The 25,843-nt window shown below is 47.1% G+C and overlaps 1 protein-coding gene across 2 annotated transcripts in view; it reads left to right on the forward strand.

The window, feature by feature from the left end:
* The first annotated feature begins 1,322 nt into the window (after positions 1-1,322).
* Positions 1,323-25,843, forward strand: part of LOC146765975 (TOG array regulator of axonemal microtubules protein 2-like) — a 33,200-nt gene continuing 8,679 nt past the window's right edge. Inside the window, exons 1-2 of one of the 2 annotated variants that reach the window (XM_085592813.1) lie at positions 1,323-7,711; positions 8,155-24,843. In XM_085592813.1, the coding sequence (XP_085448939.1) occupies positions 1,345-3,162 (1,818 nt within the window). In that variant the 5' untranslated portion in view covers positions 1,323-1,344 and the 3' untranslated portion in view covers positions 3,163-7,711; positions 8,155-24,843. Of the gene's footprint in view, positions 24,844-25,843 lie in introns of both variants that reach the window. The other variant, XM_085592814.1, reaches the window with a different exon arrangement.

Consider the following 25,843-nt stretch of genomic DNA (forward strand, 5'->3'; position numbering starts at 1 on the left):
GGCCTCTTGGCCCTCTCCTCCGCTCTTGGACTTCCTCCCTCTCTTGGACTCCCTTCCTCCCTGGGGCTTCCCCTCTCCTAAACCCTCCGTTTCTCTCTCCCTTCCCCCATCCTCCTAAGCCCAGCCACGTGCTACGCCTGAGAGCACGAGGCTTGGGCATTCCTGAATTCTCCAATAAATCTCTTCCCCCAAGAGCAAGCTTCAGAGATCTCTGCCTCCCTACCCCCCAACCGTGCAAGAGGAGAATACTCATCCCTCAACTGGCGCCCAACGTGAAAGAAAAAGGAATCCACGAATTTCGACACCTCCATGCACGGTAATTACCTGTGATAGCCTCCTCTTCGCTCTGAGCACAGGCTGTCGTTGCTAAGCAACGTAGAAGCCTTATCTCTTTAAAGTTTGCCGAGGCATTTTACCCTCGAGCACCATCGCCTGTGAATAGCGAGCTTTTGGAGCTCTTGGGACTGCCCGACAAAGAGCTGTGAGCTGGTGGCACGTGGCCACGTTAAGAGAGCGCACCGAGCACTGCCTAGCACTGCCTGCGCTGGAAGCCCCGAGGGGGGAGGTCTGAAGGTCCCGAGCACGGAAAAGCCGTCCGGAGAGACGCCCGGAGCTCTGAGGGGACCTGTGCAGAGTCCTGAGGAGAGGATCTCTGCTTTTGCGAACTCGAGGTGAGCTACACAGGTCTAAAATATGGGACAATCCCACTCTACCCAAGATAGAGATCTCTACAAACAATTGAACCATCTTTTACGTAGTCATAATAGTACTTTGCCTAAGAAAGAGTTAAAATCCCTTTTGGAATGGGTCCTGCCCCACTTCCCTCATGCAGATCGATCAGCCGCCTTTACCAAAGACTTCTGGGACTCAGTAGGTGATAGGCTTTTTATTGAGATTTCCAGGAGAGATGCCGTTGCTTGCGAGTTACTCCCAGCTTTTAGAGCTGTGGCCGAACTGTTCGTTCCTCGAGAGCCGGTCCCGGCCATGTGGCCGGCCCACGCGGCTGCTGACGACCGCATGGCCGCGATCCCCTTCCGCCCCGCCCTTCCCCCTCCCGCCGCGGCCCCGGCTGCAACCGCCCCCCTGAGTGACGCGGTTCCCGCCGCCCCCGCCCCGGCCCCTGCGACCCCCCACCCAACCCCCGCGCCGCGCCGCCGGCCGCCGGCCCCCGCGGCCGCTTCCACCCGTGCCGCTTCCGCCGCGACCGCGACCCCACCCCCAACCGCCAAGGCTGCGCCGGCCCCCGCGACCACCCCCCGCACCCCCCCGATCCCCGCGCCGCGCCGCCTGCCGCCGGGCTCGGCGGCCCCCGCCGCGGCCGCCCCCGCCCCTCCCGACTCCACCATGACCCCACCCCCAGCCCCCGCGGTCGCTGCTCCTGTCCCGGCCCCCGCGGCCGCCCCGCCCCCCCTACTGGCCGCGGGGCTCGTGCCCGCCCTGGCTCCCCCCGAAAACCCTCTAATAGCAGCGGCGGTTGCTACTTTAGCTGGCTCCTTACAAAGCGCCTTCGCCGCGTTTCTACAAACGCTCGATCCGGCGATCACCGCCGCCGCTGCCTTGCCGCCGCTGCCCGCGCCGGGAGGGCGCTTGGCCACGCCCCCAATCCCGGACGTGCGACAGGAAGCACCGGGAAGCCCGGTGCGCCCACCCCAGCCCGAGCCCCGGCCGTGGGGGGACACCCCGGGTCTCCGCGCCGCGACCCCGCCACCCCCCGCCCCCCGCAAACCCCCCCGCGGAACGTGCCCATCGTCAGCATGCTCCGGCGGGGCGGCAGACGCGGCCGCCATCTTTGTTCGGCCGGCGGACCACGTGGTGCGCCCCGCGCATGCGCAGTTCGCGGTGCCCCCGGTCCGGCCGGTCCCCGTCGCCTCTGCCGTGCCGCCGATAGAGCCTGCCACTCCCGCCGCGCCCCGTGCCGCGACCCCACCACCCCCCGCCTCCCGGCAACCCCCCCGCGGTGCGGGCCCAACATCAGACGGCTCCGGCGGGGCGGCAGACGCGGCCGCCATCTTGGTTCGGCCGGCGGACCACGTGACGCCCTCCCCGCATGCGCGGTTCGCGGTGCCCCCGGTCCGGCCAGTTCCTGCCGCCTCTGCCGCGCTGCCGATGGAGCCTGCTGATCCCCACACCGCCCGTGCCGCGATGTGCGATCAACCAGAACCCCCGAGCTCAGCGGCGGCGCCGGCAGGACCCCCGGAGCCGCCAGAAGGAGTTCCACTGCCGTCGCCGCTGCCGGGGAATTTCGAGTCGCTTCCGGGTTTGCCGCTAAAGCCCTCCGTGCCGGGTGCCCGCCCGGAACTCCGGCCAGCCGCGCAACAAGTAGTTCTCGTCACCCCACCGCCGCCCCTGCAGCCCCTGGATGCCCCCGCTTCCTCTCCTAGGCTGCATCCACATTCCACAGCTGCAGCCTCAGCTTGGAGAGAGCCCTCCACATCCTCAGGTTTTTCCCATGAGCCTTTGCTGACAGTCTCCACTCCTGCCCCTCTGCCCCAGCTGTTGGCAGCTGCAGCTGACTCACAGCTTAGCATGCAGCCAGGGGAAGAGAAACAGCACCTAGCAGCTACTTTGACGAGTACAGGATCCACGGAGAACTGTGCTACCCCTACCAATACAACCCCTGCTGCCTCAGTTTCCCAGGATGCTCAGGGGAGCATTGATGGCCTCCAACTGATGGACAGGCATATATCCAAGCCTCATGGTCCCAGAGAGTGGACGGCTGTCCCATCTCTGGACAAGAGAGAATTCCTAGTAGCAGCAGGAGATAGTTGCTTCCGTTTCTCTTATGGTTACCAGCTGTTGGGGGGTACCATAGAAAAGACATCTGAGGCCCTAGAAAGCAGCTTATTAAAACAGAAGAGGGGAATATATAAGGCCACACCCCAAAATAGCTTCAGCAAAGCCCCATACGCATACAATTTTTCAAATTGCTGTATAGGACAGCCTGACATCCCCATTTACAGACACTTCCTGAACAACAAAAAAGTAAAAATAAAAGTCTTGATCAAGACCTCAGTCACAGGACAAATAGAAAGCCCATGCAACCTCGTAACATGGGAGAGAGGGTTTGCTTGTGTCTCTACAGGCGAAGGACTCAGATGGACCCCGGCAAAGAATGTAAGGCCATACACCGAAATCTGGCAGTGCCCTCACCAATGGCAGTGACTTTGCAGGTGCAAACCAAGAAGCAAGCGCTCAGATTTGAACTGTGCTAAGACGAGATGAAAACTACCTGCCAGAAACAATTCAAGACTATGGACATTTATTTTCACATGCATGTTAATTTTATACCCTTGTTACATTTGTTCTCTTATTTCAAATTTTTGTATTGAGATTTCACCTATAGGTTAACCAAAGACAAATGCCTGGGTAACTCTGGCCAAGACTGCAAGCTCTGATACCATATCTCTAACTGATACAAAGCTCTAATAGACTTTTTCAACCTAGTCAATTATAGAACCTTCCTCAAAAGATTTTAATAACACTACCTCAGTTAAATTCTTCCATTAGACTAAAGCAGTCAAAAGGTTAAAATGCTCAATCAGTAAAGAAATAAATGCCACCTCAATTTCAATTAATAATCTAGCTAAACAGTTTATCTGGAGGTTTGAGCTCTGCATCTTGGCTGAAAGAAACTCTGTAGAGTAAGCTTGATTGTTTTAAGAGTAATAAGTATAGTTTCAGTACCAATATGTGCAAAAATAGTAATTAAGTCTGTATTTACCTTTTCAAAAGTTTAACGAAAAAGGGCAATTGTTGCAGAGGATAGATAGATATGATTGTTATCTTAGCTAGCCGAATGTCACTTCTACCCTTGGATGAATCATGGAGTGAAATGGACTGTTCCATCCCACCCCGCAAAAGATTGTGGCTCATCCCACACCTCTGTACCTGCCCCTGAAGCATCGGAGTCTGTAACCCCATTGGCCCATGCCTTGTCCCAGCCCACCTAGGAACCCCTGAAAAGGGGGCTCCGAGCGGCCATGCGGCCTCTTGGCCCTCTCCTCCGCTCTTGGACTTCCTCCCTCTCTTGGACTTCCTCCCTCTCTTGGACTCCCTTCCTCCCTGGGGCTTCCCCTCTCCTAAACCCTCCGTTTCTCTCTCCCTTCCCCCATCCTCCTAAGCCCAGCCACGTGCTACGCCTGAGAGCACGAGGCTTGGGCATTCCTGAATTCTCCAATAAATCTCTTCCCCCAAGAGCAAGCTTCAGAGATCTCTGCCTCCCTACCCCCCAACCGTGCAAGAGGAGAATACTCATCCCTCACAGGATTTTTTAAAGAATACATCTGTAGACTCCATCTTGTCTTGCACAGGCACAACTCTGGCTACTCATTTCCATCCTTGTCCCTAATCCTCTTGGTAAAGACAGCGCTCACCCTTCTTGGGGGGCTTTTTATTCTCTTTGAAAAGGAGGAAAACAGCTAAGAACAGATCTCTGCCTTCTCCTCCCAGTAACTGCTTTTTCCCTTTTTCCAGAAAAAGGTGCCTGATAATGTGGCTGTCAAGTGGACTGAACCTGCTCTAATGAGAGTTGTACAGTACATTACATTTCAGAAGTTCACCTGTTAGTTAGAGATCCTGGAAGAGTTGATCAGAGCCCTGCACTTCTCCAGACACAGATTCTGAGACAAACAAAACTTATATCTCCTCCAGCCATAGTTTTGGCAAAATCATAATTGCCCTCAGTACGTGAGGCAACCATATAGAAAAATGGGCATTGTAAATATCTGCTTCCTTACTTGTAAAGCAAAGGAAGCCTTTTTCATTAATAAATTGAATTGATTTAATGATTTATAGTGGAGAGAAATACCATAGGAACTATTTTGTCCCCAACCAAACCACTTAAAAACAGAAGAAAATCTTTCAAGCAGCATGAGGTTGCACAACCATTCCAGTGAGTGGCCCACAGGAAAACAGTGAAATTGGGCAAGCAAGTGCTGACCTGAGAGAAAGGATCTTCTGAGTGCTGCAGCCACTCTTCAAACAAGGACATTTTAATCCAGCTTTCATGTTGTTTGTTCTCTTCACAGATTTTTGATTATTTTGTCCTGAGAATATGTGACAGCCACAAGAAAGTGAGGCAGAAGGCGCTGGATGTGCTAGCTGAAATCATAGGGCTCCTGGATGATGCCATGAACCCTGTGATGATCCGTTTGGTAGAAGGAATAGCAAAGAACCTGAGCTCAAATGATCCCGGGGTTCACGCTGCGGCTATGAGAGCACTGGAAGAATCAATTGCTCATTTAGGTGAGGCTGACCCCCAGCATGGACTCTCCTCAACTGCATCTCTGCCTCTCCCACACAAAGAGAACACTGAGTGCCTTGATAGCTGCTGTTGTCTGTGGAATGCTCCAGCTGACACCCACCAGAAGCTGTGGAGGTGCAGCCCCTTATGCACCAGTCCCCAAACAGGCTTGAATGTGATCAGCAATTCCCAAAAGTCCCAGGAGCCCTTGGCTCTGTGCTGCTTGTCTGAAGAGCAAGTCCTGGACTACAGCTTTGCTACAATTCAGAGGCAAAGGGGTTTTGGAGTTTGCTTGGGCCCCATCTGACTTCCCAAGTGAACAGCTTGGCTGTTGGCATGAAGGGACACTGGCCCATCAGAGCTTCTGCAGAGCAGCCATCTGGAAGGCTCTACATTATAGGCATTAGCTGCCTATTTTCCCTCTTTCTTCTTTGTTTTCTTTTTTCAAAGGGGAACTTACAATTCACCAAGTTAATTTATTTATAACAAATCTAAATCCAGATGTCAATGGTGCCTTGTTCAACATATTGTTTTGTGTGGGGCAAGATTGCTCTAGCAAATATCTACATGGGCACTGGCTGCTCTAAATTCCTTTGCCACACAGATTTATGTCAGCTCTGAAAATGACTGAAAAATGGAGTGTTGAAGAGGCAGGTCTCCAAGGGGCATTTCCACTTTCTCCTGCTCAGCTGCTTTGTGAACTCAGGAACTGCCTGAGTCCCAAGGATGGGGTTCTTCCTTTTTGCTGTGGGATACAAACCCTTTTCACTGCTTACATGTGGCCGAACTCTTGAGATCCCTGATGTGAAATGTTTTAACATAGCTCCTGGTACAGAAGACAAGCTTGAATTTACAAATGTGAAAGGAGAACTTTTCTTTTGGGATCTTAAACCCTGCCAAGTAGGCTGGAAGGAAAGATGAAAAGGATTTAAAAATCAGCAGAAATTTACTTTCTTGTATAAAATGGGGTTGCCCCTGACCTTTCCCTCCTCACTGTCTTTTCCTATGACCTCAGAAGAGTGAGCAAAAACATATGTTTCATTTGTAGATAAAATATCACTGATGAAAGAGTGCAGCAATCAATGGAGCCAAATGAGTGGCCAAGCTCTGCTGGATGTCGCAGATTGTATCGCAGGTATGGCCTCCAAATATACTGTTAGTAGCAAATTTTTGTCTTTGTTTGATATAGTTCAGTTCAGAAAATGAGCAGAGAGCAGATTTCAGAAACAATGTGAGAAAAATACTTGCGTTTTGGTTAAATTTCAATCTGCTTGTGTAGCATTTTTCTCTCTCTATGCCCCTATTTCAGTGGACATTATAAGAAAAAATGCCATTAACATTGGAGAGGAAATGCCATTAAAATGTGGAGATGCCCAAATGCCACGGCAATGGGGTCTGGGTAATTCTCTAAGACACGCTGAAGTTTGAAACAGCTCTGTGTTGTGAGCTACAAAATCATTCTGCCAAAGACACCAGCTAATCACTGATATTTCTTCTCCAGCTGTCAAGGAGCAGCCATCTCTGGGGGGCTGGAGTTTTGAAGTGTGTTCTCATACTGCCCTTTGCTGTGTGCCACTGAGCAAAGGGAAGAGTCAGATTAGACATTTGGTACTTGACATCAAAGTTACAAACATGGAATCATCCCTTTTACTAGAAATCTCTTAATTGCCTCTCTAGGGTGCATTTCCAAATCTTCAGTGTGGGTTTAGACAACTCCTTAATAGGAATAAAAGGCAATTTGATATTTCAGTCATTGTTCATGCAGAAATAGATTGTGAAATAATTTAGTAAAGGTACAAAGTCTGCCACAGGGACAAGGCTCTGGTTGGAGAAATTAGTCCTGAGGCATTGGTGGTTCTGTTTCAAGGATCACCAGCTGCTTTGCCCGTTTCTGGATCATGGGGTTGTGCATGCTCTTTCACTGATCTTAGCCAGAGAGGCTTCCAAGCAGCAAAAGCAGAGGTAGACCCTTGTTTGCATGGAGGCTGGTGGGTAAGAAGCCGTGTCTCTCTCCCAGCAGAGCTCGTGGAGTGGGTTTACGCCAGGAGCCCTGAAGCCATCCAGCGCTACGCCCTGCCTGTGCTCTGGTCCTTCCTGGACAAAAAAGCTCTGCCTGTCCGAAGTGCCAACGTCCGCACGGTGGCCACCAGGCTTGCCCTGGCCCTCTATGAGGTTATGGGCAACAAACTGAAGAAGTGTGCTGCCAGCAAACCTCGATACATGCGGGAGAACCTCTCCAACATTCTGTGCTGGTGAAGGCAGGATGTTCTCCAGGAAGATGACCAAATGCTGAGTTGGACACCTCGGATTTGACCTCTTAGCTGTGCCAAAAATGATGAAATACGAAGGAAGGGCGTGCATCTGCCCCCGCTTTCTCCATCGCCCTTCCTAGTCATGACATGGGGTGCCTGAAGAAACTCCAGACTGAAGACAAGGTGAAGGCTGAGCATGGCTCAGCCTCACACAGAGGTGAGGGGGAGCTGGGCTCTCTCTGGTGGGAGGAAGGCTCTTGTGGCAGCCCAGAGAGCCTGTGCACATTGCCAGGGAACAGCTGTGCCCCGTGTGCCCCTGCAATGAGCTGTGCTCTGCCAGTGCCCCTGGAGCTGTCGGGCTGCTCAGCTGTGGGGCAGGGAGAGGAGCAGGAGGGTGCATGTGCAGCTGAGCCATTCCTGGGTACAGCACAGGGCTCTGGGCTCCTGCTGTCCCAGGGCAGCCCAGAGGCCAGGCTGTTCCTGTGGCAGCCCTGTGGAAGTGGGTCAGGGTTTTCCCCTGGCCTGCCTCCAGTGTCTGCCAGCAGGAGCATGCTTCCCTGTTTAGAAGTTGGCAGGAAATGTGTCCCATGAAATCTAGAGCTTAAGCTGCTTTAGGTTTGCATTGTGGCCTTTGTTACATTTTGTGTCTCCACTTCGCAGGCCTCACTGGATATCCTCTTACCAAGTTTTGTCTGGACACTTCTGATTGTCTCTTACCTGCAAAGTCCTTGCTTCTCATCCAGAAGAGCTCTCATCCTTCCAAGTTCAGGAAGAAGCTGCCGCCTGCTTGAAGAGTAGTTGAAGAATACGATTTATGCATTAGTCTTCATAGATACAGATGTACATATGTTCTGATATTTAGATGTAGTTTTGATTAAATGTATTTTGATTGTATCTTGAAATTTTGGTGACATATTTTTAAGTGTATATATTTTATTTTGATGGTTTTAAAAAAAGGTAAATAAATAAATAAAATTTAAATAAGCCAAGCAGAGAATGTGAGACCCAGACCTATCCAGCCTAGAGGTTATGGGAGTGCAGCTCACTCAATGTGCCAGTGTCTCACACATCCTGTCATCACTGGGCTTCTCTTCTTCCTCTTTTACCATGTTTTCTTTGTGTCATTTGCACTGCTCTTTGTCATTTGGCATTACAACTCAGCCACCCATTGACATGTCTGGGGGACAATGGACCCACAAGATCCTGTATAGTCAAAAGTTTTCCATGTAGATGTACTCTGTGCTCACAAAAGGCCTGAGAAAAGAAATCAAGAGGAGTGTGCCCAAATCCCAAAGCTTTGCTCCTTTGCAGCCTCACACAGATCTGGCTCACAGGTGTTTTCAGTCATAATTTCATAGGTAAGAAGAGGACACGAAAAAAGATGCACTGCTTTGGAAAAATCATCTGTATGTATATTTACCCAGGACAGCAGTCCAACTGTGTTGTTTGCAACCTGTTGTGAGGCAAATAACAAGTGACAAGGGTTCCTCAAATCTTTTTAAACTCCATCCTGGGTGCCATTCAGACCACAGTATTATGGGATAATACTGTAGTGCATCCCACACACATTCTGCCTCCAATAAAAGCTTGGCTTGTCTTATTAGAGTGAAATACATAGAAGAGTAATAAAATGGACAGTTAAACTTGTCACTTTGGAATGACTCTCCTGCTTTTCAATGTCAACCCTGCACCTCATGTCCCATGGCTTGTTACAAACAAGTGTCCAAGATTGCTTAAAAATTCTTTGGCAAGGTTCAGTAAAAGCCAGATTGAATATTGAGCAACAGCTCAACAAAATTCAATGGCAGCATTCACACTATTACTTACTGGTCAATTAAGGCATAACAAGGAAAAAAAGTAACAAATACAATGCAGTCAATTAAACAAGAAATGTACTGAGAACTATACGTGTGTGTGTGTGTGTGTGTGTGTGTGTGTGTGTGTGTGTGTTTGCATTTGAGAAGGGGACAGAAAGAACATGGATCCAAAGGAATACCACCTAAAAGCTTAACAGCACTCAAGCTTAACTCCAGGAGTGGGGCTGTTGGCCCAGGATCCATTGTTGATGGGTGATCCTTCCAGAGCAGCAAACCTGAGAGCTCGCTGGCTCTGAGAGGCCCCACGCAAAGGGAGGCTGCTGCTGGCAGCTGCTGTGGTCCAGGAGAGCTCCAAGGGGCTCCTTTTGGAGTGTTGATTATAAAATAAAATGCTTCCTCATGGCTGCACTTTGGGTCAGCAGCCTGCCTTTGAAAGTGGGAGAAGAAGGATGCCATGCCACTGAGGCCAGAAAAGTGGTTTCCAAGGCTGTTCACAGAACACCCCAGGAGCTCATCAGACAGCACAAGCTCCTGGGAGCACTCAGTGTTTCTGAAAAACTCCTGAGGAGCTGGGTCCAGGGGCTGTTCAGCAAGGCCGAGGCCTGACAAGTGTTTCTCAAATCACCATGTGGCCTGACAAGGCCAGGGGGATTCACCACCACAATCTGAAATATGAAGTTTTGATGTAGGGTAAAAAGCCACGGCCCAGTGGAAGTGGGCCGTGTCCTCAGGCCTGTGGGAGAATCACAATGCAGATCCTTGTGGTAGTGATTCCATCTCTCCCCACTTTTCTAAATTCTTGGTTGCAAGGTCACTTAGGTTAGACACACAGCTCACAAGCAGTGCTCCTGAAGTTTTCTGCACAATGAATTAAAATGAGAATCGTGTCACATCCAAAAATCTTGTTCTGTTGTGGTTTAATTACTGTTTTGAAGAATTTCTAGAGCAGCAAACCTGCTTCCTCAAATATTTACTGTGCGTGGCATGGAGCACAGAGGAAAGATTTAATGTTAAAAGCATCACCCAGGCAATGCTCAGGTTTTGCCCTGAGCTTTCCTTAGGGTGATCTGAAAGATTCAATGTCACTGGCAGAAACTCCTGCAATGGCTGCTGGTCAGCAGAGCAGGGCGGTCAGCTGTGAAACAAGTGTTGGCACAAGCAGCAGCTTACCCAGGGCAGCAAATCAAAAGCTGGGAAGGAGCTGATCTGAAGGCCAAACCTCCTTAGCTCCTTCTAAAAAGCTGGAACAGTTCCTCATTCCAATGAGATGATGCTGGACACCACAGCTCTGCGTGAGGACTGGACACAGGTCTGTTCCCACTGAGTGCTGCGATGGTTTCTGCAGGAGCTCTGGGCTCCTGCTCGTGGTGACACAATGAGGAGACAAGGAGCCAAGTGCACTCCTAAAATTCCAAACGGTGCAGGATGTCTCCCAGACCCAACCTGCCACCGCCTACAACTCGGGCTGCCCTGGCAGTGCCAAATGCCTCTTACAAACTGACATCAGGAAACTGGAGGGGTGAGTTTTGTTTCCCATGGGAAAGAGCCAGCGTTCATTCATGTCCATGGGCCTGCCACTGGAGCTGGTGCTGTATTTTTCACATTGCTTTAACCCCCCTGCCAAGTGCTATCGATGGCTGAGAAAGGACACAAAAGGATTAACATGACACTGAAGTCTTCCTTTCACTTAGTTCCTCTGTGTTAATGAAACCCATCTAATTATCTGGACCTAGGATTGAAGACTCCAGATATAATCTCAAGATGGAAAAGCTAATTGTATTTTGTCATATGCTGCAAAACAGCATATAACTAAAAATATTGAGGATGGATGAAGGCAAGTACTTTAAACCTAACATTCAATTTGGTTTCAAGCAAAGGAAGTTGTTTAGTTGTAAGCCAAACCATGCTGGCCCCTGTGAAAGGACCTTCCTCTTCCACTCATCTGTGAAGTGTTTCAGATATTTAGGAAAAATAATATTTTTTTGAGGGAAATGCACTATTGTGCAGGAACAACCATTCTTTCAGAAATGCAGCCTACTTATTCACAGAATCATGTATTTCCAAAGCCCTTTTAACTCAGTTTTTTGACACACCATTAGCTTCGTAATGAGAAAGCAAGCATGGTCTCACAGTAATCACAAGTTCTGTATGATAGTGTCTATCTACAGATACAGCTAAAGGAAGGTGCACTAGTACACCAAAGTTTACAGCACAATATCCAGGTTCTAGTATCTAAAAAAGAAAACTTTGGGTAAAACTTACATGACCTTAAAGGATCAAGCCTTTATTGCAATATTTACAATGTCTGCTGTATCAGAGGTTATGTTAGGGATTTTATTGAGGTTATTTGCCTGTATAAAGGCCCAAAGATTTGATTCCTAAGCACCTGTGATATGCTATTATCAACTGCCAAAATAATGATTTAAACTTTAAACAACCCGCCGCTTTAAATAACCTGTCAAGTTTTGATCAAACACTAAAAGCCAAGGACATACCTCTAAACCCCTAGTGGAAAAAACGAGTCACCTTGTTGTTCTCCCAAACAAATTTGAATTAAATAATGACTGAGGAACTTTCACAATTTGCTTTCTGGGCTGGTATTTCAAGCCAAATTCTGCACATGCAAAGAAGCAACCCTTTGCTTTCTTTAGCATTTACACTTCCTAGAAAGTTTCATTTCCACACAGGACACCCCACATCGCTGTAGCTCACAGCAAAGAAGGGAAAGTCTCAGCACAAAAACACAGGAACACACAGCCATGCTTTCTCTAGTGGTGGGCTATGACACAAACAAAAACTGTTGCCAGGAAATGGCTCTTCAGATTGCATTTACTACTCTACACACTTCATTTCTCTCTGTTATAGAAATATTCTTCAGCCAACCTACCACTAAGTGTCTTGTTTGCTTGAATCACTGACAACCAGAGTACTTGCATTAACGTTCACCCAGTTTTGTTTTTTTTTTTTCACAGCCTACCCTTTTCACACCATTTCTGCTCTTGCAATTAATCTTGCAAGATTAATTCTGTGAAATGATCGGTGACATTTATAATGTTTGAACAAGAAAGAAAAAGTGCCTTGATGCTTCTCTGTCTGTTTGTATTTTTTGCAGCTTCAATGGAAAATCTACAACAGGCTTTGTTTGCTAATTATTTTAATTTGCAGCTTGGAGAGAAGAAGGGTTAGCACCTATCAGATAAACTTTACTCTAAAGATGAAAAGAATCACATGGGAATCAGAGCATCAGGCCCTAGATGAATTATTTTCCTGCTTTTTATGAATCAGAGAACATTTCAGCCATAAATTTCATTTCCAGAGCAAGAGGAAGGGATACATGTCCCAGGCTCTACCAGCAAAGGAAAACATTGGCTCACTGACACTGCCCCTTGCTTGCTTTTGAAAAATAGTTGACACCAGAAATATCTTCAAAATGCAAAGCAAACAATTATTTTCCAGCACCCTCTTCTTTTAGTGACTTGTGCTGCCCATGTTTCCCATGCTATTTGATTTCTGTATGCTATCATCTAGGAATCTGTGTGGTCTTATTATTATATTTGGCAGGTTTTGTTTATAATAAATATATTCTTATATAATAATATAAATCTGTTCTTAAAATAAATATAAACATATCTGCAGTTATAAATATAAACACAAATATTAAATATTATATAATAATTTATATAAATGTATTATTATATTTGGCATATAATATATATTATTATTCCTGCTAAATTTACAAAGACTCAGGTCTCCAGGCAACTGTTGTTAACCAGTCACATAGTGCCCATACCTCAGTTTTAGCTAATCAACACTTTCAATGGAGTGAGAAACTATATTATCCATTGATCTTAAGAAAAGAATAACTGGACTTTACTAATGACCTATTAACAAGCTGTCTGCTGCTCGCTTACCAGCCGCCACCATGGGGTTTTTTTCATATTAACAGGTAAATTTTCACAGAGAGAATGCTGAATGGATTCACTGTGAGTTATTTGGGCATCTTCAGCATTTCTCAAGTTATATTCCAGGTGCTCCAGCCCACCCCAAGGCACAGAAAGAGAGAGCAGAATGGACAACATTGCTCCTCTACTGTGTCCCTCACCCAGATCACCTCAGTCTCTTATTCAGCTCCAGGCTTCATGATGGGCAGTGGTGACTTGAAGGCTCTAGATAGATGCAGAGACCTCAAGTAATGAGCTGCAGAACAAATATCTCTCACTATAAATCAAGCAAACAAAGTAATTAAAACCAATCTAGCACACTAAGCATGAAGTGAATGCAGAACTGTTCCATCAGAGGAACTGATGCACTGCAACTTGGATTTTTTTTTCCACTTTCTTTTAAAGCCGTAATCCTGAAGTGTAAACATAGAGGCAGTGAGGGGAGAAGCAGCAGAGTTCAGAGTATGAGGCCCCTCACACACAACAGGAAGGTGGGAATAGTCTAGTACCTTATAAAAAATATACCAGTACTACTGTTTTCCGTACAACAGAGAAGAGGAAATAATTGATCTCTTTTTTTCATTTCACCTTCTTCAAAGCAGTCAATAGTTTAAATTTCAGATAAGAAGCAAAGAGGAAGAACAGGACAAAGATTGAAAGCACATGCTGCTTTTGGACACGGATGTTATTCCAAGTAAACCCTATAACTGTGCATTAGATTATGCACTGCTTTCTCAATGCAACACTTGTGTAGCAATTTAAGCTGGCCAGCAGAGTACTTCAGTCTGTTACTAGATCTACTGGATTCTTCCCTTCTCTCTGCTTTCCCAGCTCCTGAAAAATCCTCTAGAAGATTGAGCAGGAAGCTCAGGTGCCTTACTCGGGTCTCTTTCCCAGCCAGGAACACAAACCCAGGCACTGCTGCTCACAGAGCTGCCGGATAGTTCAGTCTCCTCTGCCACCCGGTGGCTTTGTGCCCATCCTGCAACCTGACCACGGCTTCTCCTCCAGGGAACACTTGGCAGAGTTATTAATGCATTTTCTCGGGCTGCAAAAGGCAACTTAATGGAGTACAATGACAGCAGAAAGCCAAAGCCTCGTATTCTCGTAACACAAAAAGCGCTTTTGAATGGTTTCTGATGTTCTTCACCCAAAAAAAAAGCTTTCCTCAAAATCCATCAAGTTCTAGTAATGAGTTCCACCTCATAATCAATATGAAAATTTAGTTAAAGTCTGAGGGTATAAGAATAGCCTTGAGCATAACCACCAATACCCTTCCATATCACCACCAGGTGTTTTTTTTCAATAGTGGAAAGCTACAGAAATACTTAATATTTAGGTTTTGTGTTGGTCTTGTCTCAAGGGGGTTTTTGTGGTTAGTTTGGCTTTTTGTTGGGTTTTGGGCTTTTTCCATGAAAAATACTGTAAGGTATTGCTTGCATCCAAAAGTGACTTGCAATCTGTCAAATTCTTGAGCTTTTGGTTTCCTTCCCTACAAGAAAATTGCCAACCAGTAAATAAAGGCAGCACCTTTGTCCCAGATTTAACTAGCACTACATTCTGACTGTCTGAAGTAAGGCTCTATAGACATATACTGTCTCAGTTTTGGTTTTACTTGATCGTGTTTTATTTTCTTGGATCTCTCTCAGATCACAACAGATAATGCCTCTAATGTCAGGAAAGTGCTTTTGCAAGTAGAAAAACTCCAGCTGTAAATAACCAATTGTTAGTAGCACCAGCACCAATGACCTTGATTTATGTAGTTTATTTGAGCAACATTCCTTGTGGCAGAAAATAGTAATCTGGCCTGTACATTTAATGCATCTATTCTGGGAGATTTAAACTTGCCATTTAAAGACTCCTGTTTAACTTCCATTCCTTCTATCTCCCCCTCCAAATATAACCCATCATTCCTGAAATTCTATCAATTAAGCCTTGTATTCTTGACCTTCCACATTGTAATTCTGAATGTTTTAGATGTAATGAAGTAGCTGTATTCATACAGATATAAACACAGTTTAATAGACCTAGAGGGCCCTTGAAAATGGAAGTCAGGAAAAAGCTCCACTCTAAATTAGCATGTTGCAAATTGTCAGTAAGATTAAAATGCATGTGTAGTGCTGAAAATTACCTTACTGCTTCATGAATGGGGAGTCAATCTACCTAAACCCTAAGAAATAGCAAAGAGATGGGAGAAACAAAGGCCCAGAAATTTTGTTGAGCACAATCTACCCTGGCTGTTAAATCTGCAAGTAACATGAACTGCTACAATTCACAAAAAATGAGGCAGACCTGGCACATAAAGTTATCTACCACTATCTAATCCATATGCATATGCCAAGCCAGAAAATAATTTCACTAGATATTGCTGAATTTTGTAACTATATAAAACAGCCGCTTTTCTACTGCAAACTACCTATTTTAAAGGTAGTTTGCTGTAGAAAAGAAAAAAAAAATTAAAAAAAAATCAAGCCATGTCAGGTGTTGCACAATTTTTTTTTGTGTCTTGTCAAGACTGTGTTTTCAAGGCAGGTCTACATTCCAGTTATGCACAAGTTAACACCTATCAGTTTCATTTGCAAACAAATCAGGTTCCATCAGAAGAAACTTAGGTAACACTAAGTAGTTATAATACACATATCAACCTCTTTAATGTCATACTCCCTATGTTTTTAATCTCTATATCCATGTTTAGTAAGAAGGTTTAGCATACACAATTGTGGCAGCACATTTCTCCCTCTCTCAGGATTTTTCATAGAGGTGCACAGAGAGAAATGAAAGAGAAAACAATTTCTATTTTTGCTCCTTGTTTTTTCTCATGTGGAATGTGTTTGGAGATTTGTTTATCTGGAGTGAGCACTTTATTGTATTCTGATAAGGATTGTTTGAGCGTGATGGCCAATCCAACCCACCTGGGGCTGGACTCTCAGAGAGGGTCACGAGTTGTGTTAGAGTCAAAGAAAGTAGTATGCAGTTTTAGTATCCTCCTTTTATATAGTATATTAATGTATTTTAGTATAGTTGTAATAAAGAAATCATTCAGCCTTCTGAATTGAGTCAGACTTCATAATTTCTTCCTGTTGGGTTCACCTGCATTGACAACAGGACCATGGGATAAATGCAGGGAATTCAGCTGCAATGGCATTTGTTTAATCTTTTTTTCTGATTCCTTTCCCCATGGGTGGCAGATTTGGAAGTATTTGTCTTGTACTTTGGCTTCTTGGTCAGACTTGCTCATGAATGTGTTGTAAAATCTCATCTACCTCTTTCTACTGAAAAATGCTTGCACAAGGCTTACAAACCAGTTCCCACTATGATTAGCCCAGTGTCCCTGCTTAAGTCCAGGTACACTTGTATTAAAAAGGAGTCAACTATTCTAACTCAGGAGGCAGGAGTTGTAATGTTGGGTTTGGGTGTGTGTGAAGGAAAGGAAGCCGGAATAAAGCCTTGCCACAATGAAGGAGAAATTTGCATGGCCAATTTACACCCTACAGATACACTGATCATATCAGCCCCCTGAATACTAATGATGAGTACAAAGCTCCTTTGAATAGGTAGGAGAGATGAGACTTGAAGAAATAATTTTGCAGATGTATAAAAAGGGATCAGACCCATGGGCCCCATGGCTCAGGCTTAGTTCTGCCAAATCAAGCATGATTAGTTTTATCCACTCTGTTTAGAATAACCTGCCTGGGCTATTTCCATTAAGAAAATTTTGAATTGTCAGGAACTACCAAGATCAGAAATGTTCTGAGGCAGATGATGATTATGTTAGGTTTGGGTGCCTCTGCAATAAAGAAAGCAGGGAATAAACCCCTGGAACAATGAAGCAGAGCAAAAGTGGAAGGTTGATGGTCAGTTTGTTCCCTACAGCTATCAGCCAACTGAATTCTGGGGTCCTGAACTGGGGAGTGCAAAGCTTCTTTGACTTCCACCACCTAGTGCCATGTTTGTGCCCCACCACTTAGTTGGATGTGAAGAGAAATAAACAAAATCCCACACCAACAAGCTGCAACCCAGAACTGAGTGGGAATTACAGAAATAAAGACCTTGAAAAGTAGCTTTGGAAATGGTTTACTGCCTAGACAGTGTGAAATCCTCAGGCCTGGCCTGGCCCAGCTTAGGGCTGGGTGCCCTGGGGAAGGGAAAGGAATGGAACTTGGGGTGTGGTTTTGCAGCCATGGAAACCAGAGAACCATAGATGTAACTACCAGTGCATCACAAAGGGGCAGCCCCACGCCAGGGCTGTGACAGTTGTGGTTGACACAGTCACAGTCTGGCTCTGCCTCTGTGAGTGAGTGCTGGCGACTGGAGTCGCCCAACCTCGTGCTAAGGCTGGGTACAAAGCTCCTGTCGCTGCCCACACTGAGATTACTCCCGAATTCAAACCCAGACACTTCTGTGAGGCAGAAGCAGGGGTTTGAAGATGGAATTTACTGCAAAAGGAAAGACCTCTGAAGGCAAAGGTGAGGATAGAAAGGAGGTGAAAGGCTGAAGCCAAATGGCAAAAAAAAAAATCCACCAGATTTCAGGGAAAACTGGTCCATGGTGGCCAGTGCTGACTCTGTGTCAGAGTAGGTGGCTGACAGCTACAGATGATCCTGAAAGGACGCCATGGCACCACAAAATTCTTTAATTATTTTACTCTACTTTCTCCTTTTTGACAGTAGCCAAATCAGTCACACTGTCAGCCAGGATAGGGACTGTGGCCACAGCTGACCACAAATTGGACATGGTCATGAGATGCAAGTCCTGTTTCTTTTTTTTTCCCTCAATGCTGGGTGTCAGTAAAGATAAATTTCCCATTCTTCCTTGGCTTGCTGATCATGTCCAAACCTGAGGATGGTATTATGGTGCTATAGAAACACCAATAAGGCCTGCCTGCTTGCTGAGAGGTCTTTGTGGTTTGCAGAACTGGCAGTCACATCTGTGTAGGTCTTTCCTGGGGATTTCCATAAGGCCAGCCTCAAAGAAGGAAACTTTTTTCCCCTCTTATCATTGGACCCTTCCATGTTTCCCTTCAGACTTGCTAAGTCAATACTGTTGAGAGAAATCAAACACAGGCTAGTTCCATGAAAAAGAAAGCCAAAGGAATTTTCACAGTAATTAAAAATTATTCCCCTCGAGTGCCACACCTGTAAGATGTGTTGATGATAAAGGTGGGAGTTCAGCTAACTCACTCCTTCCCCTCTGAGCATGGCTCAGCCTCACACAGAGGTGAGGGGGAGCTGGGCTCTCTCTGGTGGGAGGAAGGCTCTTGTGGCAGCCCAGAGAGCCTGTGCACATTGCCAGGGAACAGCTGTGCCCTGCATGTGCCCCTGCAATGAGCTGTGCTCCCAGTGCCCCTGGAGCTGTCGGGCTGCTCAGCTGTGGGGCAGGGAGAGGAGCAGGAGGGTGCATGTGCAGCTGAGCCATTCCTGGGTACAGCACAGGGCTCTGGGCTCCTGCTGTCCCAGGGCAGCCCAGAGGCCAGGCTGTTCCTGTGGCAGCCCTGTGGAAGTGGGTCAGGGTTTTCCCCTGGCCTGCCTCCAGTGTCCGCCAGCAGAAGCATGCTTCCCTGTTTAGAAGTTGGCAGGAAATGTGTCCCATGAAATCTAGAGCGTAAGCTGCTTTAGGTTTGCATTGTGGCCTTTGTTACATTTTGTGTCTCCACTTCGCAGGCCTCACCGGATATCCTCTTGCCAAGAGGTTTTCCATTGGAAATCCCTCAATGCTCCTTCCATCCAAGCCATTGCCTTCCATCCAGAAGGGCTCTCCTTCCACCATGCCAGGGCAGACATATGGCAGAGAGCAGGAGAATGGGGGAAATGGCAATGGCTCTGATGAGCACCGGATAAAAATACAGGAGCAGAGAGCAGAGGGAAGAGGACATGAGGTAAGGAGACAAAGTCCTGTGTAAAGTTTCACTTGATGTGCTGTAGGCAGAGCTGTGAGACCTTTTCCATGACACGAACTTGAAGTTCCCTGAAGTTTGAACAGGTCCTGGTTTGGCTCTTTCACTGTGCCAGCAATGATGGGATATGAAGGAAGGGTGTGCACCTGCACCCTCTGCCTCCAGCCCCCTTCCTGGCCAAGGCATGGGGGCCCTGGAGGAACTTGGGCAGGCTGAGACCTTGCAGAGAGCAGCAGGGCAGGGAGCTCTACTGAGCTTCTAAATGCCAGTGAGCCTGAGATGATGGAAGTGTGGGAGCTGGAGAGCAGCGAGCACCCTGAGAGCTCAGCAGCATCTGGGTTCAAAGGCTGCGGGGGATCTGCAGGAGGGAAGCACAGCAGCAGAAGAAATGAGGGGCTTGGAAAAAGGAGGTTTTGTCATTCTGCAGAATGGATTTGTGGAAATTGGCTGGAGATCAGCACTGGCTGTTAGGAACCTTTAGGGGCAGGGAGACAATAGTGATCTAAACCCACTCCCATGCCATCCAAAATGCCAGTGGAGGCAGTGGCACCCCAGAACATCTTGATGTCCAACATGTGAATGCCTGTTGGGAATGAAGCCACACTTGCAGAGAAGTGTGCATGAGGGGAGAGGTGGCAAATCTGAGACATGGTCTCTCCATCGGCACCTCCCTTTCCATTCCCCTCCTGGTCCAAGCTCCACCATCAGTTTGACTTTTCCTGCCAGGTCTCAGCTGAGGGCATATCTGAATATCTTCAGGCATGAATGGGGGCAAGGCTGGATGCTTGATCTGAGCAATATGTTCTACTCTTTCCAGGCTTTCTCGCTCTATTCCATTGGTGGGGATACGAAGAAGGGGTTATTGGGACCACCTTTGATCCCCCCAATAAGGAAGGCAGGAAGCCCCCCAGTTGGCAGCACTGCAGGGTCCCTGCCACATCAGGATTTCCAGAAGCCCCAGGAGATGAGGTAAGCCAAGGTGTCTGCAGCTCCAGTGCGCTGTTCATCTCACTCTTCCCATCTCGTGTGGTCATTTTGCACAGTCAGGTGTTCCATGTGTTGAGGCAAATCTCTGTGTATTCACCATTTTGCCCATCCATGATGATCCATTACAATGTCAAACCCAACACCATAAGCCCCTAGAGCAGAGGTGGTGGTGGGGAAGAGGAGGCAGGGCTTCAAAGCACCTCAAGATGGGTCCTCTCCTGGACGTGGCTATAGATTCCATTTTTAATTGTAGTGGTGTCACTTGGAACTGTATTTCACGGGTCTGGATCCTGCAGACCTTTGAATACTGTGATCCTTGACTGTCAAATTCTGCAGCCAGGAGAATATGCTTGGGCAAATGCTGGCTACAGGAGAGGTGTCTGCAAATTCAGGTGCTGCTTCTGTAACCATCAGGTGAAAATTCACTGTGCCTGGGCCTCCCTGTGAAATGAGATCCCCAACAGGGTCAGGATGACAAATCTCTTCCCTGGCTCCCTCTGCCTGTATCAGAGTTGCAGGCTGAGGCTAGGGAGGAGTTGCTTTCTGCCTTGTCCCTGCTCCTGCCTTGCCTGATCCCAGGCAGGTGGAATTGTGCCACACAAAATGCAGTCTCTGTTGCATCTGGGTCAGCCAATGCTTTCAGGTTGAAAGCCTCAGTGACACTGTTGTTGTTCCTTTGCCATCTCTGGGTGTGTAATGATAGGAGAGATGAGACTTGAAGAAATAATTCTGCTGATGCAGAAACAGGAATTAGATCCCCCGGTCCCTTTGCTCAGGGTTAGTTCTGTCAAATCCTGGGTACAGACACTTTGGAATGACTCCTTATTTGCTGATATACATCTGGAATGTTTAGTGCAGCTAGGGTGCTCAGTAAATAAGGTGACATTTTTGCTGGATTAATTCTGGACTAGAAATGGCCTCATTAAACCTTACCTGTCTCACCTTTATTACTGACCGCAGCATTCTACAGGGTGAAAGAATCCAGTTTTAAGACACTCATCCTGCTTGGCTGCCATATGATTTTATCCTCTTTGAAACCATGTAAAGATTTAGTTCTTTTAGTTCTAACAGCTCTGTTGGAGAGTATTTCAGAATGAAATAACAAATTTTGAATTGACAGTATTAGGCAAGATCAGAAATGTTTTGAGTCAGGTCATGTATATGTTTGGGGGTCTGTTGAAAAGAAGGTAGGGAATAAACCCCTGGACCAGGTAAGTGGAGCAAAAATGGAACTTTTGGATAACCACTTTGTTCCCTACAAATACAGGCTTGCTGAATACTGGGTACATTAAAGGAGAAAGCAAAACTTCCTTTGCATCTAACATTGTTTGTGTCCCAGCACTTCCTTTGTTGGAAAGAGTAATATAAAAATCCCAAAAGTGCAAAACCCAACATAGCATTGAGTGAGACCTACAGAAAAAGAGGCCTTGAAAACTACTTTTGAAATCAATTACTTCCTAGACAGAGTCACATTCTAGAGACCACTGTGAATTTCCAACTGTTTGGAAGCAAAGGCATCCTGTAGTAGTGGGGAGGCAATAGGCAACACATGAAGTAGTAGAACCCTTCTCTCTTTCCAGCTCCATATTGTTCAGAGAAATTAAACTGATGCTAGTTTCATTAAAAATTACCAACCAGTCTTTCCAGTAACTAAAATATGCTTTGAATTCCTCATCCATTAGATGGGCTGATTGTAAAGGCATGAGTTCAATGAACTCACTTCTTCTCTTGTACCTGAATTACAGCTTCCTCTGAGACTACAACAAAAATGGAGAGGAAGAAGGCAAAGAACTCTTGGTGCGGGCTAGGATCTGGGATGCCTCTGTTCCCAAGGGAACTGGCTGACCTTTTTGGCTTGAGGACCCATGTGCCAAAGCCCAACCTTGGCAATGAAGGTCTCGGCTCCCAGCCAGCTCAGGGGACCTTGGCCCAGGAGCCGCAGAGCAGCACTGGCCCCAGAGTCACTGCCAGGGAGGACCAGGTGAAGGCTGAGCATGGCTCAGCCTCACAAAAAGGTAAGGGGGGAGCTGGGCCCTTCTCTGGTGGGAGGAAGGCTCTTGTGGCAGCCTGGAGAGCCTGAGCACATTCCCAGGGAACAGCTGTGCCCTGCATGTGCTCCCTGCAATGAGCTGTGCTCTGCCAGTGCCCCCTGGAGCTGTAGGGCTGCTCAGCTGTGGGGCAGGCAGAGGAAATGGAAGGTGCATATCTTACAGTTAGAAAATGCATTCTCTAGTGTCAAGAAGACAGTACACATTTGGGTAACACTCCCTCAATGCTAAGCTTTTCTTTGAATGTCCTCTTAAATATTCCAACAAAGAGAAGAAAATGTTGATCTAAATGTAGGTATTAGAACACAGGACTTCTTTTAGGAACCAGAAAGAAGATGTTTACTAAAATCAGCATGAATAAGGGCAAATAGGGATCTCTGTCAAGAGCAATCTCCATCTCTGCCCTTCTCTATCAAGTACAGAGGCTCTCCAGCATCCAGGGGCTGCAGCCTTCATCATGCAGCAGGTCTCAGTCTGCTGGCCAACAGAGTAAATGTCATGGCTGCTGCCAGTAGCCCATCCCTTGGGAGAGGGTCTAGGAGGATGTACCTTGCTGCTCTCAATCCCAGTCTCTGTGTTTAATGGGAGCTCTGCAATCTGGAACCTGTCTTGCCTGTTGCCCAGCATGGTATTTTTGGGGGCTTGAAGTCTGCCAGAGATTTACAAGAGCCTTTGCTTCCATTACCAGGCCTCCCACTGAGCCGGGCCAAGGAGCTGGGTCATCCCAGCAGTCCTGGTTTTACCAGTGACAAAGAGATCAAGGAAGGCTTTGGAAAGGTAAGGAATAAGGACAGGGATGAGCAGACCTCCTCTCCAGTGGCTATTTAGTACCTGGCCCACAATGTCACTGAAAATCATAATCTTCCCCTCCTGGGGGATAGGGATTCTCTTGGGAATATATTTGACAGCTACTGAGCAATTGCTTGACTATTTCCAGTGGTGTCAAGTTTGGAAATGGTGTTAAGGTCATGCCAGAAGCATACTTTATGTGCAAAGGCTGTTTTAGAGAAGTTCTGAATGACAGAGTAAGCTACACATTAGTGAATGTAGGCAAAGTGCACCCTCAGAAGCAGAGAAGCAAAGATTCTAATGTTGAGTGTAAGCAAGGCTGCAAAATAAAATGGGAGAGTTTTACTTTTCTGGGTTACCTTTGTGGCTGCATCTCACAGCCCTCTCACTCTCAAGTTTTCTGCTCATTAACATCCGTGTTTCTGCAACTTGTTTTCACGACTCCTCCTTTTGGTCTCATGGTCTCAGAGACCAAGTCCTTTCAGAGTCCTTCAGAACTGAGTCCTTCAGAAGGCAGGAAGGGAGAAACAGCTGTAGTTCCTGGCCATGAGTGTTAAGCAACAGCTCATTACCCCTTCTTGCTGGGTATTGCACATGGTTTTTATTCTCCTGCCATGGCCTGTGGGAACTGAACTGCCTGCTCACTGGCCATGTGAGCTCTTCATCTGTCTTGGAGCACTCCTATGACTTTCATGCTTCAAGCAGGCCTTCCTGACAGAGGTTGCAGTTGCAACAGTGTAAGGTTGTGGCACTGAAGGGTTCCACCTCGCTGTGTGTAATTGCCAGGGTGAGGATGGGAGACCTTCCTCTGAAACTATTGGAATGTCTGTGGAGCTGCACTGAAGCCTGTGGCACTTTATGGACTCTGTGCCCGGGATGAGATGTTGTGTCTGGTTTGTGTGTCTCTGCTTACAGTCTGTGATGTATTTCCATTGCACCTAGATCCGTGCTGCATTGTGGAAGTTGGCTGAAGAGCACTTAGAGCCAAAGGACATAGAGCATATAGTGGAAGGGATAAAGAACAGAAGAAAAAATAAAAGATTCTTGCAGCCTCCTGATACAGTTGAGCCCGGGGATGAAGCTGAAGCAAGTAAGTGGTGGCTACACTTGTGGTCCTTTCTGACCACTTGCTTGCCCTTTGCACATTGTTGCAATCAGACTGGGGGGCTGTTTGGCTTGCATCTGAGTGGAAGCTTAAATAGGATTTATTTATTTTTCCCAAAGAAAAATACAGAGGTGTGAAGTGTCTTCCCTATGGCCTCACTGAGTCAGTACCAGAATATCAGCCTCCCACCTTTACCTCTAAAGTCTTTCAGAGTAGAAAATTCTGTCTTGCAAAGTACACTGAGGGTTCAGACTCTCTCCTGGAGAGCAGCCTCCCGAGAAGGTGACTCCAAAAGAATGCTTTTCAACCTGAAAAAAAACAAAATTCAGTTCCTTCTAATGAAAACACCAGAGATGAATATGTCCCTGCTCACAGGGGTTGGACTAAATGGTGCTTAAAGGTGCCCTCCAAACCAAACTCTTCTTGGATTCTGTGATTCTGTGATCATTGGCCCATTTTAGTGTTATACTTGGTATAAAGTGGTATATTATTGCTATATTTGAAGTTCTTTGGGATAACAAAGAGATGTTACCCACCTCCAGCAAGTTTCCAGGCTCTTTTCATCATCAGCCTGTCCAGCACCCTCCACTTATAAACTCCTATTTGGTTCCTGCAGGGATTAACCTACCACCTGTCAATGGCACAGCTTCTGGAGTGCAGAAAAAACACCCTGGTGGTGCCTTGAAGAAAAAGGTCTTGAGGAAGCAGGACAATGTGCCCTTACCACCCATCGTCCGTGGGGATGGCAGCGTCCCACACAGCTCCTCAGGTAAGCCTGCTCCATGGCAGCTTTTTCCTGCGTGGGTTTGTCCTTGCCCAAGGAGCACAAACTGCCTCCTGCCTCAGCCAGCACAGCTGGGATCCTGGGTCCATAGCCTGTCCTGAGATTGAACAGCAAAGCTACTTTGGAGTTACTCCAGCTTGGTAGTACTGCAGCAGTTGGTTCTTAGAGATCTGCTAGAAAGTTGAGCTGAATGAAATCGTGGTAAAGGTCTAAGCTCTGGCTTTTGCCCATCCTGATATAATCCAAACTACAGCACTGGTGCCAGGAGGTTGCTGTGACTGCAGGGATGAGCTGCAGGGCAGTCTGCCAGGGTCTCACTGTGCACCTACAAGAACCACAGGATCAGTTGTGCACTCACCATCTGGGCCCTCTGCCTGTGCTGCTGTCCGGCTCTGCATGCAGCTTTTCTGCTCTCCCAGCAAGGGCTGGCTCTGCACAGCCGTCAGCAGCTCGGTGCAGTCGTGCTGCTGCTCCCAGAAGTGCCCGATGGCTCCTCGCTGCCACCATCCCACGGGCTGCAATGCCAAGAGGGAACAAGCAGTGCCTCCTGTGCCACCCAGCAAATACAGCGGCTGTGTGCAGCAGTGACAGGCACAGGGGGCTGCCTGCTGCTCCCAGGCTGTTGGCTGCCTGCAGGAAACACTCAGCAGATAGTCCCTAGTGGCTCCTGTCTCTCCTTTTTGGGCAGCCTGCCTGTGCTGTGATCCCAAGTAGGGTGAGATAAGAAGAAGGGAGCTAGGAAGGATACTTGGAAAGCTCTTTTCTAGTGATGCTGCTTCCATGTTCAGGATTGACCAGAGCTAACCTGACGTGGCTCTCCATCCATAGTGAATCTAGATGTGTATGTCTACATAATTCAGCATTGTCACTGGTGTCAGTGGCTGCGGTACATCAGTGACACCCAGATTAGCTCCTGTCTGAATATTTTTGATGATATGGTTCCTCCATACTTTGTGACAACATGCAAGGGAGCACAAAAACCCTA

This window comes from Lonchura striata, chromosome 15 (assembly GCF_050655825.1).
Source record: "Lonchura striata isolate lonStrDom1 chromosome 15, ASM5065582v1, whole genome shotgun sequence".
NCBI lineage: Eukaryota > Metazoa > Chordata > Aves > Passeriformes > Estrildidae > Lonchura > Lonchura striata.